Genomic DNA, 21545 nt, shown 5'->3' on the forward strand with positions numbered 1-21545 from the left:
TTCCACTGCTTGGACTGTGACTACATCATGTTAAGGCAGATTAGGTTTACCTCCCTTTTCTGCTACAACATTTATTGCACATTATGAAAAGGCAGGTTTTTGATTTAAAAGAAAGTTTCTTTGAATACAAATCAGTAACTGGAAAAGCCAAATGCTCCATCAGTAACTTCAGACCCCACCTTCTATCTTCTGACTTGAAAAGAACAGGAGGAATCTCCTTCCTCTTCTTAATATAAAATTTCTAAATTTCTCTATTCATCACATGACACTGGAGCCACTTACCAAAATTTAGTTGTTTTGAAAAATGTATCGAGACTGAAGAAAGAGGACACAGCAGCATCTTGGGACAAAAGAACTGTGAAATTTAAATGCAAAATGCTGTAATGGATTGAAGGCTACATTTATCCCCATTTGACCATATACTGCTCTTATTAGGATCAGTAAGACCCATGGATATACATTAAAGGAAAGAATTTGTTCCTCAGATGTGACTTAGTAAAAAAAATTATGTTGGAAATAAAGAAATTTTATACTTACAAACTAAAATCATCAGCAACAAAGTGGCAGACAGTCTCCAATAAAATATCTGAGAACATAACAGTACCCAGAAAGGTTAAAAAAAGTCAAGTGATGCATATTGGGTTAAAAGAGGTGAAGCTTGAGTGGGAGGAGGAGGAAGGGTTCTTGCAGATGAACCCTCTGAACTCTGGTAGGTGAACTGTAATTTGAAACTTTAAATTACGTAAACTATTGAAGATAATCTCCTGGAAAGAAAGACCTCAGCATTCAGACTGAGAGAAAAATCCACTTAGAAAGACATGGATCCATTCTGATTCTTTTCAGCCTGCCAAAACCCCTGCCAAAGCATGCTTGGCAAAGTAGCTTTCATATCTGCATACATACTTCTTATTTTTGTGCATATCTATATAGCTCAGATATTTGCCACACTTTGAAAATGTGACCCTTAATTTAAGTTTTATTCACCAGTTGAAATGAAGCAAGCACTCATGTCAGAAACAGAAAATAAAAGAAATAAAAATTACCTTGTACATACTGAAATGATTAAACACATGATCAGTGCAACCATCTGAGAAATGACATTTTGCACTGTCCTGGATTCTAAAATAAAAATCAGGAAAATAATGGGTTTTAATGAAAGTAAATATATGACAGAACGAGTTTGCAAAGGCTACCTGTGAGACCAGGCTCTTCAGCTGCTTTTAAAGAGAACTCGCCTGGAGTGATTCAAAGCAGAAACCTAATTTTCATGCTCTGGGTGTCTCTCAGGAGTCTTTTTCCCCCACAACTACAGGAACACTGTGCCCTCCATGCTCTCAGAAAACAAACCTTTCTGCATAATTGCCTGTTTTAGTTTTTTGCTGCCATGCCCTTTCCTCCATTTTCCACTTCACTCCTCTTTTCTTTTTTTTTCTGAAAAAAGGGTGAGGGAAAGATGTGAGCAGGGGGTAGTAATTGAATATAGTTTTTAGGATTTTGTTATTTTTAATCATTAATTTAAAATATGTGTTTTAGCAAATAAATTCTATTCTGCAAGGGGCCAGATCCATATTTTTAATGTATTTTCACTTCACTCTAAAAATGAGGCATGCCAGAATAAGAACATAACATACCTGCATTGCTCCAATTCTCTTCATTTGCATTTATCATAAATGAAGAGCGGGATTTTGAAGCACAAAATGGTTCCTCAAAATGAAGAAACTCATCATCTTTGGTGAGAAATGCTCCATTAGATGCTGGAATTTGCCTTTGTGACACGTGGTTATTATATTCAGAAGAAAAGTCTGAATCACCTAGAAGAAATGCACGTATAACTGAGTTTGCACAGAAGAAGAGCTCTGAGACTTTGTATTAATGAATTTAGGAATTAATTACTGAATCACAGGAGAGGTTGCAAATTGTAATGGGTAGGGAATTGGTGGGTTCAAATGTATGCTGGAGGAAATATGCAGAGTAAAGATAAAACTGTATAGGGCATAACAAATGAACTTATTGAAAGAGCCAGGTGAAAGCAGACAGTGCCAGGTGTTAATCACACCAGAATAAACATTCCTGGTGATGACTTTGCATTCAAATTCAGTCAAAAAATTAGTTTTTGGCACAGAGGTTTTTGCAGACTCATACTCAGTTGTAATGCCAGGAGCTCTATTTATCCCTTAGGATTCTGTAGTAGTTCATTCTATCCTTTACCTGCACACCTTGGCAGACAACACCTGCATAACATCCAGAAAGAGATACCCAATTCACACTAAACACAGACTGCCATGTTGTACCTTGATTACCAGGTACCTGATCAGGGCTTACCAATATCACTGTGACTGGCTTCTAGTTTACTGCATCCATCAGGCCAAGGATCCTCTACATGGGAGAAATCCATCCTGCTGGGAATGGTGGAGCTGAGCCATGAGCTGGAAGCACTGAGATTGAACAAGCTGTCAAGAGAGCGACGGATTTTCTTCCTTCGCCTGAATACCCTAGAAAGAAAGGATGTTGCCAAGGAATAGAGTTGATTATTCTTGTTGAGCAGGGTCAGAACTCTAAAGCTTGCAGGAATGACATGAAAGAACCAAGTTCTGGGTGCTGCTCCCAGCCCTGTTCTTGACCCTGGGCATGTCACCAGGAATGGCTGCTGCACACGACAATGTGTCGGGAATGTATTAACAGGAGGGCTGATCATGCTCTTGTGATACTGGGTACTGTGGTACCAAATGATATCACAGCTACTGCTCTCTGATAGTACAGTGAGTGCTACCTGTGATTTTCACTGCTGTATCTGATTTGGGGTAGTCTAAATCCATTGAATTCCAGGTTTCTTGAACTACATTTTACATACCTTTCTAAATTGTTGTTCTTCTGAATCATGAGATGTTTTTGCTTGAGTAAGAATTCCAGGACCAGACCTTTTTATTTTTATATGTGTGTGTGTGTGTGTGTGTGTGTTTTAGACAAAGATATTTATATATATATATATATATATACATATATATATATACATTTTTCTTAGTCTTTATCAGACTAACACCCCATTGGCAAAATGAGCTGTAACTCTATCCTTTTCCTTTATTGGACATGACTTCAATTATAGCAACAACTCTGCACTAAAGAGTTTTTAGGTAGTAAGATGTGACTGAAAATCAGGTCATTTCATTCACTGAACTCTCTAAAGCAATTGACATGTTCCCAATCAGAAGTAATGCTGGTCTTATGCTGAGCAAAATGTAGACAGACACACAGACACCTCCAGATACACCTTTAGATAAGGCCAGAGATGTGGAGGCAATCGCCAACATGGAGTAAAATCTGCACATAGTTCACTTACCGAACTAAATTCTCTTTATATGTAACACTGGTGTGGGATGGTGTCAGTGTTATGTTGCCCTCTTCATCAGACAGAAAACTGTCTTCTGTCAAAACATAATAACCATTGGAAAGCAGTCGAGGGCTGTGGCGGTGTGTAGGAACAGAGCCTGTCAGAGGGTTTGTGGAGCACTCATAGGCAGGGTCGTCATCCAAAAAGGCACATGCACAACTGAAAAGGAGAAATGAAAGCCTCTAATTTAGAGAAGGTCTGGACAGAGCAAACCCATGATTTAATAGTAATGAATTTACATTTCAAGCTGATGGGGACTGGTAATGACATAGATTTAAAATACATGGATCAAATGATATTACTTTGTAGTGGGGGTTTCAGCCAGCTGACGTGTGCATCACACGTTCCAGAGCTTCAGATTACAGGAGGGATACATGCCAGGGGAGCATTTCCTGAAGCATAGAGCCAGCTTGAGCTCAGAAGTGCTCAGTGTTTCTGTTGCAGTGCTCTTGGCCAAGGAGTCCTGTGGACCTACACCGACCTGGAGCCATCAGAGGCATTCCAGTATTTGGCTTCTCTGAGTTCCTCTACATGGCACAATCTGGGTGCCCCTGAGCCAGGCAGGATTTACTTGCTTTTTTATAAACTAGCCATACTTGGGGAAGATTTAAGGATGCATGACTTTTAATTCTCACAAATCCTAAAATGCCATGTAGCTGGAACAACATAGGATAAAGCCCACACATTGTGGTAGCTCCATCCAGCACTGAAACACAATTGACTTTGGGATTAAATACAGCACAGAAAAATATATTCTCTGGTGTTTAAAGTAGAAGGGAGTAATGACAGAGGTGAAAGGATCTAAAAGTTGTAGACATAGTACTTAATTTGACTAAAATTTAATTTATGGTTATACCTTTCCCCTTACCACCTATGAGTTCCAAACTGCCATGTAGTGACATCATGGAAAGAAAGGAAGACACCAGATTGATTTAGTGTCTGACCTGTGTTTCAGTAAGAGGTTTAACTACCCCATATGGCATGTCACAGAGAGATACCATAATTTCAGTTTCGGGAAAAGCAGATGGAAGAGAGATACTCCAAAAACCTGTAATTGCAAAACCAGTGTTTCCAACCTCCACAGCAGTACTTCTGAACCTCCATTTAGGGCAGTAATTAAATTATGATCAGGACTACATTTCTCAGTGGTCCCAAAAGGACTTTTACAAAATCTATGCCAAAACAAAAATAAAATTAGGCAAGTGTAACTTTCCTTAATACCTTGGAAAAATATGTCTTGAGAGGCTGTGTCTATGCTCTTCATTAAATGGTGTTGAACCTGCAGAGGCAAAGGTGAAATCAGAAGGAATTGTTATCATATTCATTGACAGGTAGCTTGTGCATACCAGAAAGATAATAATAATATTAATAAAAAAAAGAATATAAAGGGAAGAATTAGAGGAGACAAAACATATGAAGGAATTGGGGAAATACTTAGTGTTTACAGGAAACTCATCTCAACCAGAACAACACAGAATCAGAGCCAACAGAAATCAGATATCTGTACTCTGCCCAAAAAACAGACTTGAGAGAAATAATTATGCACACAAATAAAATAACTGCAGTAATTTTAAGCTGTTTTATCAGAAATCTGCTTCATGCCAAAGCTAGAACCTGAACTGGCACTAGATACAGGGTAGAATGGAAAGGCCACCATTACCACTACATTATATTTTTCAGATGAAAATTGCAGACATAGCACAATGAGCAGAGGGATTGCTACAGTGACAAATATTTGACAGTAATATTGTGGCAGGAGACTAAGGAAATAGGATTTATCTGGATTACCATGGCTCAAGTGTGCAAAGTGCTGCTGGATGTTCTGCACCAGACAGAATCAATCTTACAAAATATGAGCAAGGTCTATGCATAGGGAGAATTTATGTCTATTATTCCATAAAAAGATAAAAGATATGATCTTTCCCCATATTACCTTGTCTCTCCTGAATCTTTAGAGCTTCAGGCTTACAACTCTGTTAGTAAATGCCCATTGTTCACCTCTGAGAGGAGATAGAGCTAAGAGAACTTTATATTTTTATGTTCAGTTATGAGCTGAGGCAAAGAAAAGACATGAAGGTCAGGGTTTCCACTTAGGTAATCTTGTTTAACCTCCTTGGGCGCTCAGTTGTCAGTCACAGACTGGGTGTGAAGGCTGACTCAGCCTTGGGACCAGGCAAGGTAAAGAAAGAAGAGAAGTAAAACCTTCAGGGTATTTTTTCACAAATCAGTCCCATTACCTTGGTCCCATACATACTGCTTCTCCTACCCTTTGGAAAAAAAAATCACTTTACTGTTGAACGAATTATGCTCTAATGGCTGCAAAAATAACTTGAGGAGGAGAAAATGGAAAGAATTTGAGGGAAAGTACAGAGAGATCAAGAAGCAAGGTCAAGATCAAGAAGCATCAGTCAGAGCACCACAGAGCAAGTTGTACAAACAGTGGGACCAGTGGTGTATTTCATGGTTTGACATGTATTAGAGCTATTTTTAACATACAACTACCTCCTGAAATAATTTCTCTTATTTTAGGCAAAATCATGATTCTTAAATGTGTAAAAAATCTTATATTCAAAATGAAGAAATGCTTTCAAACTCTAGAAGAAGATACAGGAAGGACTCAACAAGCAGTTTGTAGATCTGGATATAAACCAAAACCAGCAAAATGCTAAGTCTTATCAGTCAAAGAAGAGCCCCTCCACAAGGTATTTATTTTTATTAAAACTCTGACAAATGTATCCAAATTTATTTGCTCCTGGAGTTGGTGCAATATGTGATGTTCCATACATCTTGAAAAGGACTGTTTCATGCACCCTAGGGTAACAGGGAATATAGATTATCTGTAAAAGAGTTTAAAAAGAAATGGAAGCAAGTTTTATTTTGTCTTGTTTGAAAATCAGTATGTGTAAGATAGTATCAGCAATATAGATCAAATTATTAGATATAATGTATTCTCACTTAGGCAAAAGTAACTGATTCTAGGGCAAATTTGTTTGAAAAGGATGTATAGAAGTATATGTCAGGATCAGTTATATCTATCACAACTCTTTAATAATCTGAGAGTGAAACTTTCCAGCCACTGAAACCCACAGCACAGCTGTATTGCACACAATTCTTTCAGTTATGAAAATAAAACGTAGCAATGACTAAAAAAGAATAACTTAGGAGTGGCAGCTTTCCTATGGGGTGGTGCTTTCACTAGAAAGTGTTGACACATGCTGATCACAGTGGCAGAACAAACCACAGTCCTTCTGTTCCTCATTTGAATTCTCTCATAACTTTGCAAGGTATGTCTCCACAGGATGTTTACTTGCCACCCTCCAGAGAAATATAATTTAAGATTAAATAGAGCATATTCATCTATTTCTAAAGGAAAGTGAGCAATATACATATGCAGTATATACTACTGGGGAAGTGAGGCATTTCCCTCTTTTCAAGAACAGTTAATAAGCAGCTGTAACTTGCTTTTAAACTATTTTAAGTAATGATAATATCAAGCTTCTGTGAACAGTCATGGAACAGGCAGTCCAACGGATTTCTTTGCTGCCCGTGATCATGAAAATTTTTGCCATAATGAAGAGAGTTCTCGAAAATAATTCAATCAATGATGGAGAAAACATGGAAACATTATGTTGTAGACAATGCTGCACAGTGTTCTGCTTTCATTTAATATTCAGTCCTATTTATGTTCTATTAATAGCGTGAGAAGCTATAGTAATGACAGAACAAAACAAAGCTTCTTGACCACCACTATACAATGGAGCAGTGCTACTGTGTCTGTACTCCATGAAATGAGCCATCAACACAGCACATCTGAACCGTGGCATGAGGAAAAAGCCAACAGCTCTATGAAATCTCACTAAAAGCCAATCTGAGGTGAATGTGGCAACATTTTATGCCAAGAATCCAAATAAAAATTTAAGCCAACAACCCTCCTTGGATTTCAAAACACACAAAAGTTCATGTTGAAATATAAACAAAAAGTCATTGTGCAAACCAGTCAGTTTTAACCACCTTTCCCTCCAAAAATCAAATTAGTGTTTAAGCCAATGATGCCTTCAGCATACAATCTGAATATTTACATTAGTACCTACCAAAATATTGTGCTGAAACCCAGGCAACCAGTTTTTACTCTATTTTATCTACCAAACACAAAAGTCTACAAAGAGTTTTATTTGCTCACACATATCAGTTGTTTTTGAAGAGCAGCTTTGTCTTTTCTCCCTGCAGGTAATGGTAGCAACATTCACAAAACTGCGAAACTTCCTGAAGAGCAGCACAGAAATGAACACAAAGCTTAGCTATTCCTCAGCTGGCAATTATATTAAGAGATAAATAAGACTAAAATCCTTCAAACCTGGAAAATCCATTTCACAATTAACACATGCGTGCAAAAATTTTCTCTTCATCAGCAGGAGAGCCCGTGGGACGGCTGGTGGAGGCTGTTCCTTGAGCAGCTTCCTGGGAGAGCTCAGCCCTGGCTCTTCACAAGGGCAGCTCTAGCAAGTCCCCTGTTTCCTTTCGAAAACAGCCCGTGCAATCAGCGGCACAGAGCCCCAGTGAGGTCACGTTTCCTGTAAAGCAGCCTCACATCAGAGGCATTTGTTCTGAAGAGCAAACCGAAGATAAAGATTAGCCCAGGAACGCTCCTGCCGGCTGTTGCGAAAGAGAAGAACCACTACAAATAATGTCTCGCCCCCATGATCGTACAGATCATTTTCTCATCAGTGACACAGAGTTTTGTTTCAGATTTGCTTTTCCACCTCGCACAGAAAACTTTCAAGTTGTGTATACAAATCATTCCATTTGTTGAAATACTTTGTGAGCCTGGCAGGCTTTGATGTAAGAAAACAATCCAGTTACCAAAAAAAAAAAAAAAAAAAACAACACTACATTTTGCAAAAGCACTATTGTACAGAAGATGCATTTGGGCAGAGTTCAGAGCTGCATTTCTCAGCTGAGAACATTACTGCAAATATATGCTATGCAATGTTAATATAAATTCGATAGAAAGGAGAAAGGAATAAAGCCATTTGTAAACATAGTCATTGTTGCATAGTCATTGCTAAATGTTTCATACTCTGTAAAGTATCCATTCATCATACCTTAAAGTATAAAAAATAAAGTCAAATCCACATAAGAGAAATGGAGCCTGAATAAGATATCCTGGCAATCAAAGGACTTGGCTACAGAACTATTACATGCAAAAGTAATATAAATCAGCTGCTTGACACTGAATTGTATAGCCTTAGGGGGTAACACTTCATCTCCAAATAGATAAAATGATCTAGTAGGTTTCTTTCCTGATGTCTGTATGTATCACTGACAAAAAAATGAAACCATAAATCTAGAGAAATATGATTGATTTTATGATAGTTTGTGGGTTTTTTTCCCTTTGGAGAAGGAAAAATACTTCCACTGATAAAAAGAATGTAAAAAGCTCACCTCCCAGAAAAGGAAACAAAAATAGGAATTAAGCAGTTAGGATATTGCAAAAGATCTGTTTGCGAGTTAAACTAAATGAACATTTTATGATCCTTTTGGTCAAACATGAAAATAGGGACATAATCCATCTTCACATCAGTTCTTTTAATTTAGTGGAATTATGTCAGTGAGGAAATTTAGTCCAGCACTATTTCCATGGATGCATGGGCTTCATCAAAGCAGCATTTCCCTGGCCACCCTGCCTCTCTACAGGCAATGAATATAAATTCCCAATGATCTTTAAAACTAGGTCACTTACAGAAGAATTTCTGTACACACAGGAATTTACTCCTTGGGCATATTTTTTGTTTCTTTTCTTATTATTCTCAACAGGAAGAAGTTAATTCCAAGCTTGAACTGCTTTTCTGAAGGACATTGGCATTTCATGTTTGTCTATATAGTTAAAATATATTGTGTCTATATCATCATATTCAGGCTTGGAGGTGTTTTCTTTTTTAATCACTGCTATTTGTATCTGAAACTCACTGTTCCACAAGCTTTTGATGCATAAACCTCATGCATTGGTGAATATTTTATAGGTGACTGCTTGACTATAGTTAATACACACACATAAGGGTTTATATACAGCTTTTTTTGTCTTCACTCTGTAGCTCTTCAAATTTCCCACTCCACCAACACGCCCTATCTCAACAATAAGCGGGTTTCAAATTTTACAAAATGAGTACACCAACAACTTACTGGCAGTAATTTTATGCCTGTGGCATGCATTACCATTCAACCCACAAAAGGAAGGAAATTAGAAATTACAATACTAAATACCACCCATCTTTGTACTCTTCTCCCAGGCTCACTGCTTTTGATGCAACAGATAGTGCAGGGTCTGACAGTTCAAGAGAGGTGGGGCTGGGGCAGCTCCATGCCTGAGGTCCCACCAGCATCGAGCCAGTACCCCTGTGTTATAGATGGATAATGGGATGATTGGCTCTCGCAGTTAAAAGATAACTATTGTGTGAATATTAAGAAAAGCTTTAGTGATGTATAGTTATGTTACTGTAGTTTAGATGTCCTCTGTTCTCCCCATAGTTCCCTTTTCCCCCCTGTATTGTTGCCATCAGACAGCCGGGGACAGGTACAAAGAAGGCTGCACAGGTGTCCCTGGCATGGGGCAGATGGGAATGGAAAAGCTTGGTGCTTAGGGAACCTGGCATGGCAACACCTGACCTCCAATCAAGTTACAGGAAAGCAGTTTCCACTGATAAATGGCAAAGAAGAGCTGACTGACAGACTTTGGGAAGGGCCAGGGCTGGCTGATGCAAGCCCCTGGGGTATAAAAGACTGAGCATCCATCTTGAAGATGAACTGGCTGTGTGGTATGCATGAGGGGCAGTTCCCAGCACTGAAGCTTTTTCCTTAGTAATCCTTTGTTGTATTTTTGTTAAGGTTTAATAAACCTTTTTAAATTTTGAAAGTGAGCAGTTGTCTCTCACACCTGAGAGGGACACGCACGAGTGCATTTATAACCACATGTTACACACATGGCTGGCAACACAGGCAACTGGCACAGAGAGAGCACTCCCACAGCCCCAAGAGCTTCATCCTTCTCACCCCTCTGGCTGAACAGTGCAGGGGTCCTCTAGTGAGGATACACACATCTGTACATGCCCCTCCAGCAGCTGGGCTCAGGTCTACCCAACAGCTGCCCCTGGATCCCAGTCTCACCAGCTGCACCCACCCAGACATTTGAGCTCTCAGCCCCACAGCCCAGCTGGTGGTGCAGACCATCACACACCCAGGTACAGCTGGCTGGGATTGCCCAGGTCCTCAGCAGCCCACAGAGAGATGCCCCAGCCCATGGGTGTCCCATGCCCCAGGCAGCAATCCCGAGGTGCTCTGGTGTTAACCACCCAGGCATGGGTGGGTTCCATGCCTGGCCACAAGGGCTGAGACTCCTCTGGGACAGCGCTGGGAAAGGCCCAGAAGACAAAGTGTCCCTTACTCTGGAATCTTAATTCAGGTTCCCACCTGCCTTTGTGCTCCCAGGCTCCTTTGGCTGATCAGAAAGGCTTCTGATGGGCTGATGGCTCCTGGAATGGGAACAGCTGGGTGCAGGGAATTCTTTGGACTCCTTCTCCCACTGCTGTGCTCCCACTCCCCCCACTCTGTGCTCCTCTGTGAGTGTGCAGATGAGTTTTTAGCTCATATTGCACCATAACTTTGCCATCTCAACAGCCCACTGCAACTCAATGCAGAGTACTGTTCTGCTAAACACAAAATTTTCAGGAAGGGTATTTTCTGGTAGAGTGAATTGAGTGGCCATGGTGGAGAGAGCGGAGTGCTTATTGATTGAATGTAATTGAGAGTAATGTGATGCTTTTGTAACTCTCTTTGAACCTCCTGGAAACCTGACAACCTTTAATTGTCCACCAGCTTCAGTAACCATCAAATCAAGCCATTTTTCCTATATCACAGGTCTGTGTCGATAGTGTTTACACAGTACTCAAAAGTAAAAAAAATATTCTTTGATATCTGAAAAATAATTGAAAAATTATTAAAAATCCAGCAGGGGAAAGGCTGGTCATGAGACTCTCTGAGCAGCCTCACTGGGTCAAAATGAAGGTCTGTGAAACTCTCCTTGCCTGCAGTCTTGCTGCAGGGCAAACTAAGACCCATTTTCATTCACCTTTGTAAATGATAATGTTTTAAACTAAGTGCATTCCTTTATGCAGCAGAAACACAGCAATATTTGAGGGACTCTAGTAATTAGGAAAAAAGAATCTCACAAAACTAGACATTTTATTTCAATTTTAAGAAAAGGCTAATCCTGCATTAAGTTAGAATTTCAGTGCAGGTTACAGAATTGTCACATCATATATGATTTCAATAACCTTATCAGGTCAGCTGCATGAACAAAGATTAATTAGCCTGAACAAAGATTAATTTGCCTTGAAGTGGAACAAATCCATTTTTAATGTTATCACATGGAAATCCCATCACACTCTATCAGAGACTTTCTGAGTTTCAGCATTGATTTTTGCCCCCAAATTAATTATTTTAGCTTAATTGTTCTGCAAAACAGGCAAAAAGGGCATTTCTTAGTGGTGTAAAAGGGCATTTCTTGGCATTTGTAAAAGGCATTTTTCCAAATTTTTGTAAATTTGAAAAAGGGCATTTTTTGGCATTTGCATGGTGGAGTACAATGAATGACCTGTAAAATTTGGAATTAGCTCTGAGCTTGCTGATACACCCATACTACTTAGATCTCAAGAGCTTACCTCCAATAATGCTACATCAGCTACCTCTATATTATACCACAGACACAGTCCAGATAGACAAAAAATGTTTAAAAAGGATCTAAATCAAATAAGCCTATGATGTAAATGATATTTCTCTGTACAAAGCCATAACCAAGCTGTGTTGTATCTCCTTGCTTCTTGATTATATGGTACCATGGAGAAATTTCCTTGGTATCAGAACCTGATGTAGACATGGGAAAATGCCACATCATGATACAAGAGCAGTGTAAAAATAGGCATGGGAAAAATACAAGTGCTTCCATTAGAATCTGTAAATCCCCCACCCTGCATCTAAAAATACTGTTTTAAAACCTATTTTATCAGAAAAAGAAAACAAAAGGAAGAGATTCAAATCTATCAGCCCAATTTAGAAAATCCAAAGCAGAATTTAGTCACGGTTTCTAATAAAACTCAGGTGAGGCCTCATTGGAGTTCTTCATAAATTTCCTCACAAGAAGATTTGACTGTTACTGAACAAGAAGGTAGGAACACTAAAAAAAAGCAACAAACACACAGATCTATACTAAAAGCTGTCTGGCTCAATTTTAAAAAGGATGACAAAAGTTCATGAGTCAGCACACTGCAGTGTCTGCTGTGACTACAAGCAGCCAGGGCAGAGTCAGCTGCTGGCCAGGTGTGCTATAGCAGCATCTGATTTGTAGAGAATAGAAATATTAATGCACAGATCAGTGGTCTGAGCAGACAATGAGTAGGAACAGGTTTGAGGTGATGTATGAGTGATGTACACCCATGGTTCCTAAGCTCACAGGCCATCACACTTCCAGCACACATCTACATTTTAGGACACACAGACTGAGAGGGAAAGGACAGGGACTAAAGCAGGTAGGACAGCATGGGGACACTGCTGACTCTCACCTCTAAGTGTTAAAACCCATCACTATGTGACCAACCCAGGGATAACCCATAAGACATGGAGAACACTCAGTTGCCCATACTCCTGTCTCCCATGTCACTGTAGTTAGTGCTGGACACACCACCTGCATAGGAGCAGCTGGGTGCTTAAAAGCTGAACAGACCACATAGATACACATGGCTTTAGGGACCTGCTTGGTGCTCTAATAGGCACATAAAATCTCAGCTTTGGTTGGGGGTTTTCTTGTGACATTTTGAGTCCCAAAATAAAAATCAATATTCCTCTGGAGGTGGCCATGCACTGCTGCCCACTGTACCTGGGAAGCCTGGGTGGTCTCTGTGACAGCCCTGATGTGATCTACATGGAACAGAGGGTCTTGTACTGATGTACAGTAAAGACTTTTGGCCAACAAATGATTGTAAGGATCATAACATGCTTTATATATACTGAAAATCTGTAGCTGAGAGATGTTGGTCTCACTGGTTCCTGAGACAACAGTAGTGGCAAAATACTGATCATTCTGGTGTCATGGTAATTTCTGTAATAAATCCTACTGAGAGAGGCATAAATGAAGACCAGTAACAACTGAAGTGTTACTCTAATAATGTTCTTTAAAATGCTTGTCTTTACACAGCAACCTTATCAGTAGTCTGACACTGACTGAGCCCCTTTCTGCCTGTATACCAGTATTTAAGCAAAGTCTAAATTTGTGAGGCTTATACTGAGAGTCCACAGGCCTTTCTGGTATTGTTTGCAATTTTTCCAGCCTTGCCCATGCCCAGCTCACATTTCCAGCTAGATCCAAAGTGATGTCCTGGACTACTTCAATGGCTAGGGAGACGCAACAGCACAGGCAGCCTCAGTATCCAGTGGAAAACCACACACACAAGAGGCAGAGGGGTTTTACAGCCTGGATATTACCCAGCATTGCATAAGGATCAAGGATTTGAATGTGGCCTACAAGGCAATTAAGGACAGAGAGCAGAACTCTGATGGCCTTCCAGGAACCTGCCTGTGTGACGCCAGCACAGACCCAATGGCCAAGTACCAAGAAACAAGCTCCTACCATGAGAGCACATGCTCCTGTGAACAAATGCATTACAGGCATTTTACAGGCAGGGCTGGGCACAAAGGGCTAATCTCACAATCAACAACCATCCTTCAACCCCTGAGGACACCCCAGTTTACATGGGACCACAGAGGAGACAGGAGTTTTGCAAAGTGATTGGTATTGCCTGCTGGACAAAAGTGATGTGTAATTTTCATTCTCACTCCTGGACTCCACCTGCTATCCAGGTTGGATATGTGATTTTTGGAATTCTGTTTTCCTTCAGCACAAGTTTCAAATTCTGTCCACCCAGAGGTCAGCTCTTGGAAATACAGACCATGAAAATCTTCCCACTGGGATATGTTTGTTAGTCAAGTGCTCTGTTGATCCACCAGAAAGTGTATGCTGCATTTCAGTCTCATATGGAAATAATCTAGGAAATCAGTGCATAGAGCAGGTATTATTACTACAGCTTTTTTTGTTCAACACTGCTCTCATCAAGGCTTTAAAGGAAAATTCAGTAACATATTTACTGATGTACTCCAGTCTACAGAATCTAAAACCAAAACACTATCCAAGACATATGGCTGCAATATGAAAGGCAGAAGTAAGGGGCACAGCACTGTTTCTGAGGTAAAAGCCCAATTACATCTCAAGAGGTCTAACACTCATTGCAAAACAATATTCATAGTGTGGTGACTGTTCCTTGTGCCCCCAATAAATATCAAATGATACACAGAAAGTGGTTTAGTGAGGCTGTAACATGACACAGCAGAGCTGCCTGCATCCAAAACAGGGAGCTGCTCCCTCCCAGCCATGCAAAGCATCAGGAGGTACCACTCTGGTGAGCAGCAACTTGTGCCTCAAGGCTTTCCTTTAACCCCATCAAATGCCAATGTTTGCGCTTTCTTCTCTTTCTTTGTGTGGATTTGGGACCCTTTCACTAATGTCAGAACTACCTGCTAAATGCAAATTTCATTACCCATCTGGATTTGCCAGGTCTCACTCCTTAGCACTCTCACCTTACTGTACTTCACCTTAAAATACTGCAGTAGGGAACCTTAGTTCTGCTTTACAGCTTCATGCCACCTCTCCAGCAATGCAGTGAAACACAGCACCTGTGGGCAAACAGGCAGTTCTCTGAGAGAAACCACTGACAGAATTAAAGGCACTCTGCAAAGAACCAGTGAGCAATTCAGTAAAAAATGTCCAGTTTCTGTATCTTTCAAAACTAGAAAAAGATGGGGTTGATGTCCCAAACCCACAGGGTTACTGTTTTGTATGGTGTCCATGGCAATGGCTGTTAGTGACTTTCTTTTTTCATACAAGGCCAGATGCTTCAAAACTCATTCACTTTAGGGTATTTCCCAGCATCTGGAAAATTTAGGGCTTTGAAAGGGAAAGAGAAATGTTCAGTGAGATAATGGAAATCTTCACAGAAGGAGGGAGGAATTTCTGGAGAGGAGGGAGTTTCTGGGATGAAAGAAGAAGGGCAGAGAAACTGAAGAGAGGGCCATAACAGCTTGATGTCAGATATGGAGCCAAAATAGACCAAGGAAGTGGCAGGAGAAGGACAGATGATGACAGAACAAAGCCAGGCCACATGCAAGCTGCCTGTGCAGATGGAGAGAGCAGGGCAGAGGTGCTGCTGCACATTTGCCAGACTGAGGCTGTGCAGACACCATTTGAATACAAGCACCAGCAGTAATTTTAAATATACCTCTCTATTATAATAGGGGTAAAACAACAATGAAGTTTTACTCTATTGACTGTCACCTCACAATTGCAATATCTGACATTTAAAGTAGTTCTTTTATGACCTAACCCAATCGCCCACAAGAAAAAACAAATGGCAAAATAAACAAACTGATGTCTGGGTTTCTCACCATAATATCTTTCTTTTCCCAGGTGTTTGATCATTCTCCCAGACCTTTCCTGAACCCTTCCCATTTTTGGATGGGTTTTCTGAACAGTCAGTTATTTTAATAACAACATACCGGTGCCAAGTGCAGTGATAATGTCACCTCTCTACTCCTACTCTGTGTTTCCATGTGCATGTGCTTTGCAAAGACTGCATTAGTCTTTTCAGCATCAACAGCACATCATGAGCTCATGCTCAGCTGATTATGAAATCCTCTCTCCCCCTCTCCGAGTCTCAGTGAGTCACTGACTGGCAATATAAAATCTCCCATCCAGTTTGATTTCCAATTTATGGCCTGTATATTCATGACGAAGCTGAAGACATGTTTCGTGACAAGATTAAACACCAAATTGTGTGAGGAGCACAAATAGAGGAATCTCTTTTCCTGCATCTCTGTCTTGTCATGCTCTGGTGTCTGAAGGAAAATAACCACTGAGTCTTTCCATCGTGGAGAGGTTGACTCAGTGACCCTCCCCTGTCCAGTTGAGCATTTTAACAGAAAAGCTGGAATAATGTGATGTGTCTCTCTCTGTGTCAAGCTTGAAGTAAAATAGAAGTTTTAGGAGTAAGTGAAGAAAGGGAAAATGGAAGGCAGACAGGCAATGCAGCCATGTAGGCCTTGTTTTCCTAGGAGACAAAACTAAATATCAGATATGGTTTTGTGCTAAAAGAGTATACAAAATGTCTTGGCCTAAATTGCTCCTTGCTGGTTTATGGTGGAGTAGTGTAGTTGAAACGGGGTCCTGGTCCATGGGCAGAGCTAGGGAGGCACTAGGAGAGGCAAGTCAGGGCCAGCAGGGGGTGTGGGTGCCTGTGAGCTACAGCAGGGCAGGGATGGGTATACATGGAATGGCAGCAAAGAAATGGGGACAGTGGCTGGGGCTCTTTGTTCTCCCAAATGTTTTGATAATAGTGCAAGGAAAAGCTGCCCTGTGCTGCTGGACCACACGTGGACTTCTGCTGTTCTGAAGGCAGTGTGGTAGGAGTCACACATGGCACCCTGCAGCAGGTGTCCCTTCCTCCAAGACTTTAGTTTGGTTCCCACCTGCCATTTGTCCCTGTGCTCCTCTGAGCTTGAGGAAATGGGCCCTTGATGGGCTGATTGCTCCTGGGAGCTGCCAGGGCTGGGGATTATATGGGATTGTCTGTGCTCTTCTGTGCTTGCAGATGTGCTTTTAGTCCATATTAATCAATACAAGGGGCTTGCTGTGCCTCTGCCACCTCCTGCCAGCTCTGCCTCCATCTCAACAGCCTCAGCAGCAAAGAAATGGGGTGCCACACACTGCTGTACCCACACCATGGCATAACAGCCTTCAGCAGTGAAGAGCATGATTCAGTGACTCCCATGTACCCAGCTCCATCCTCACTGTCTTTTATTTTCCCCCATTCCCTCTCCTTGGACAGAAGCACCTCCACTTTTCTAACTATCGTGATGCTGCAAATTCTTTGCCACTCAAAGAGATCTCATTCCTTACACAACAACCTTCACTATCCTGTGGCAAACCCTCTAAACCAAAGATTGCATCAAAATTACACCAAAAGTAGTAAGAGCTGGAGAATTCAAATAAATGCAATGGCAACATTTTTACTAAAAAAAAAAGGAAAAAATTCCTTTCCTTTCCTTTCCTTTCCTTTCCTTTCCTTTCCTTTCCTTTCCTTTCCTTTCCTTTCCTTTCCTTTCCTTTCCTTTCCTTTCCTTTCCTTTCCTTTCCTTTCCCTTTCCCTTTCCCTTTCCCTTTCCCTTTCCCTTTCCCTTTCCCTCTTTGTTTTCTTATTTTGTTTCCTTTGTTTTTCTTCAAGCCTCCTTCTTCCTTCAGTCTCTTCTGTTTGCCACCACCTTCCAGAAAATGGTAACAAGGGAAAATCTAGGGAGGAAAAAAAAAAATCATAGCAAATACTCTAAAATATCCTACTGAACATTATGTCTATAAAGACTCCTCAAGTGGGAGGCAGCCTCCTGGGGACTAAATGAAGCAGATGGATTGACCTTGAACAGCAGCCAAACGCCCACACAGCCACTCACTCCCTCCCCCAGCAGTGGCATAGGGAAGAGAATGGGAAGAACAAAAGTGAGAATCATAGAATCATTGAGGCTGGAAAAGAACTCTAAGACAATTGAGCTGCTGGACAATTAAGCTGCTGGTTAGTTCATCGCTAACCCATGCCTCCCACTGCCACATCCACATTTGTTTTTGAACACTTTGAGGAATGGTGGTGATTCCACCACTTCCACGTGCAGCCTGTTCCAATGCCTGACCACTCTTTCTGTAAAGAATGTTTTCCTAATATCCCATCTAAACATCCCCTGGCACACCTTGAGGCCTTTTCCAAGTCCTATCACTTGCTGCCTGGGGAAAAAGACCAACTCCACCTGGATACAGCCTCCTTCCAGGGAGTAGAGAGTCATAAGGTCCTCCTTGAGCCTCCATTTCTCCAGGCTGAGCACCCCCAGCTCCCTCAGCTGCTCCTCATCAGACTTGTGCTCCAGATCCTTCCCCAGCTCTGCTGCCACTCTCTGGACACATTCCAGCCCCTCAATGTCTTTCTTGCAGTGAGGGGCCCAAAACTGAGCACAGGATTCAAGATACAGCCTCACCAGTGCTGAGTACAGAGAGACAATCTCATTCCCCAGTCCTGCTGTCCACACTATTTCTGATACAAGCCAGGATGCCATTGTTCTCCTTGGCACACTGCTGGCTCGTGTTCAGTCACTGTCAACCAGCACCCCCAGAAATGTTTGCAGATCTGGATGAGGGCAGTTTAATAAATGAAGGAAAGCAAAAACCCCTAAACTAAACAACCCAACCCCAAAAAACCCCCAAGCAATTCAAAGGCAAGGACTCAGCACTTCCCACCAGCAGACCTATATCCCTCCATCTCCCAGCAATGGTCACCTTGGAAGAAAATGTCCCAACAGTCTTCTTCTTCTTCTGTCCCAGATTTTCTTGCTGAAATGAATGTTTTATGGCATGGAATATCCCTTTGGCCAGTTTGGGTCAACTGTCCTAGTTCTGCCCCTCCCAGTCTCTTGCCCACCCCTTGCCTGCTTGCTAGGGAAGATGAGTGGGGGAAAAAAAGTGAGCCCTGACACTGTGGAAGTGTTATTCAGCAGCAGCCACCACACTGGTGTGTTATCAACATCACCATCAATCATGATCCCTCTCCTTGTCCAGTGACACATGCACAGATGTCATTCCCTTAGTCTGTGGGATGTCACCCTGAGTTTTTAAGATTCTCTAAGCCTTCTGATGTTGACATTCTTGTAGTGAATTTTCTCACACACTTTCTGTAAATAACTTATTGTTTTGCATTCCTCTATGGAGGAGGAGAGAGTTGATGGACTGTTGGTTTAACCAGTGGCATTGGAGAGGTGCCACTGTCACCCTCCAATCCACTGTCACTTTTGGAAAACTATAAATGTTGGAGTCAGAAAATAAACGGCCCTTTTCTCTCGTTCACCTTGAGAACGGTGTGAGCGTGTGTTCCTTTGTGTCCTATAGCGACAGTGGGACATCCCCCAAACATCCATATAAGAGCAATCAATTAATTTGTGCTGCACTCAGCAGCTTTCCACATCAGATGGTTTTGCACAACACAAGAGGAAACACTGGTAAAAAGAGCATTCTGCCTTTCACTTTCTGCTCTTTATTATACTTTTGGGCTTGAGCCACCTCCTGAGATGATGCTCTGAAATCTCTGCCTCCTGGCTCAATGGTGAACTCTTTCAGCATTCAGGGGCACTGGGAGTTCCTCATCTGAGCCCACTGTGTGATCAATCCTATCCCCTTATTCCATGTATTACGCATTCAGATGCATTATGTGTAGAGGTGCCCCTTCCTGTGAACATCTGGTACACCTCAGACCCTTGATACCCTCAGCTCCAGAATCCCAGTGGTCAACCTTGGGTCTTTCCAGGTGTTTTCTGCCAGAGGCTCCAGGTGAGCACAGAGCAGGTTTCTCACAGCTGGTACTCTCTGGACAGGTCCAAGGCCTACCATACAAATTGTCCTGTCTGTCCTGCTGCTGTTTAGTGACCTTGTCTGGACACCAGGTGCCTCCCAAAGCCAATCTGTCATTGGCCTCCCCAAATGGACAGGGGAGGTAAATATAACAAAAGGCTTCTAGGGCAAGAGGAGAGGTCAGTCCTGAGGATCACTCACCAGGATCACTCCTGAGATCACTCACCAGTTACCATCCAAGGCAAAACTCTCACTGCCCGTGTCGCTGTCCCGGTGCCTGAGCACTGGCCACTGGTGGATCTGTCTTAGACCCAAGTGACTTTGACTCTGGTGGACATGGGGGAAGCTTCTGGCAGCTTCTCACAGGAGTCCCCCACTACCAAAGTCTTGCCACACAAACTCAATACACTCAAAAAAGTTCTTAAAGGTCACTTAATGGAAAGGACTGACAAGCTGACTGTGATCCAGAATGTGCAGTTTCCAGAAATACACTATGCCTTTTTATTAATTGGTGGAAACTTTACATTTATGTTACTGATCACATCCAGGGGGATGTAATGATGCTGATCTTGCTGTCACAAACTTAGGAACATCTGCCTTGGAGAAGAATAGAAGGAAAGACTCCATGAGACTGTTCCCTGAGCACTGGGATGGCAGCATTGCAGGGGCCAAATGCCAGACGTGGCTCACGGTCATTGCCTTTATCATAGGTCTCTCAGGCAGAGCAGAACACAGTGATAAGCAGCACAGCAGTCACCACAACACTGGGTGTCACAGGGACAGCAGTGGGCTGTTCACCAGCTGCCAAGTACCCACCCAGTCCTCAGCAGCATGGGGGGAGGCTGGAATGAATAACAGCAAGAAAATCTGTGGGTCAGATGAAGGTGGTTTCATGGGTAAAAAACAGAGGCAAAGACAGGCCACTGTCAGGCTTCTTGCCTGGCCAGGGGTGTCCTGTGGCCACCAGCCACAGGCTGTGGCGGCTCCAGGACCATCTCAGTGACTGCCCCGAGTCTTTTTCTCCCTATCATAGAATCACAGATCCCAGAGTGACAGAACTGGTCAGGCTGGAAGGGACAGCAGTAATTTGGTCCAACCCTCTTGCTTAAGCAGGGTCATTCTAGAACACACTGCACAGGATTGTGCCCACTTGAATTAGTGGAGAGACTCCACACGTCTTTAGGCAATGCTTCAGTGCAGGGTCACTGCACAACAAAGTTCTTCCTATTCAGCTGAAACTCCCTGTGCATTCTGCCCGTTCCCTCTTGTACTCGGCACCACCGAGCAGAGCCGGATCCATGCTCTCGACCCCTCCCTCAGACACTCCTGGACGAGGTTCCCTCTCAGCCGCCTCTTCTGGGGCTGAGCAACCCCAACTCCCTCAGCCCTTGCCAAGGCGAGAAATGCCCCGGTGCCTTGATTAAACACCTTCCTTTCCCTCCGCCGGACACCCCCATCCGCTGCCCGCTGTTTCTGTGGCAGTGTGAGGCACTGTCGACGCGCCCGTGTCGCTGTCCCGGTGTCGCTGTCCCGGGCCGCGGCCGCCGCTCTTTGTCTGCCTCGCCCCCCGCCCCTGCGCAGTCACGTGCCGGGGGCGGGGCGCGTCGCGCGGCGGTGACG

General features: G+C 42.4%; 1 protein-coding gene across 1 annotated transcript in view; it reads right to left on the reverse strand.

The window, feature by feature from the left end:
- The window catches only part of DNAAF11 (dynein axonemal assembly factor 11), a 50769-nt gene extending 42926 nt beyond the window's left edge, over positions 1-7843 (reverse strand). Inside the window, exons 1-4 of the mRNA XM_054514534.1 lie at positions 7743-7843; positions 4610-4667; positions 3338-3547; positions 2323-2492 (exon numbers count right to left, since the gene is read on the reverse strand). Of these exons, the coding sequence (XP_054370509.1) occupies positions 2323-2492; positions 3338-3547; positions 4610-4667; positions 7743-7794 (490 nt within the window). The 5' untranslated portion in view covers positions 7795-7843. The remainder of the gene's footprint in view (positions 1-2322; positions 2493-3337; positions 3548-4609; positions 4668-7742) is intronic.
- Between the last annotated feature and the right edge of the window lie 13702 nt (positions 7844-21545).

This window comes from Molothrus ater, chromosome 1, assembly GCF_012460135.2.
Source record: "Molothrus ater isolate BHLD 08-10-18 breed brown headed cowbird chromosome 1, BPBGC_Mater_1.1, whole genome shotgun sequence".
In the NCBI taxonomy this organism is placed as follows: Eukaryota; Metazoa; Chordata; class Aves; order Passeriformes; family Icteridae; genus Molothrus; species Molothrus ater.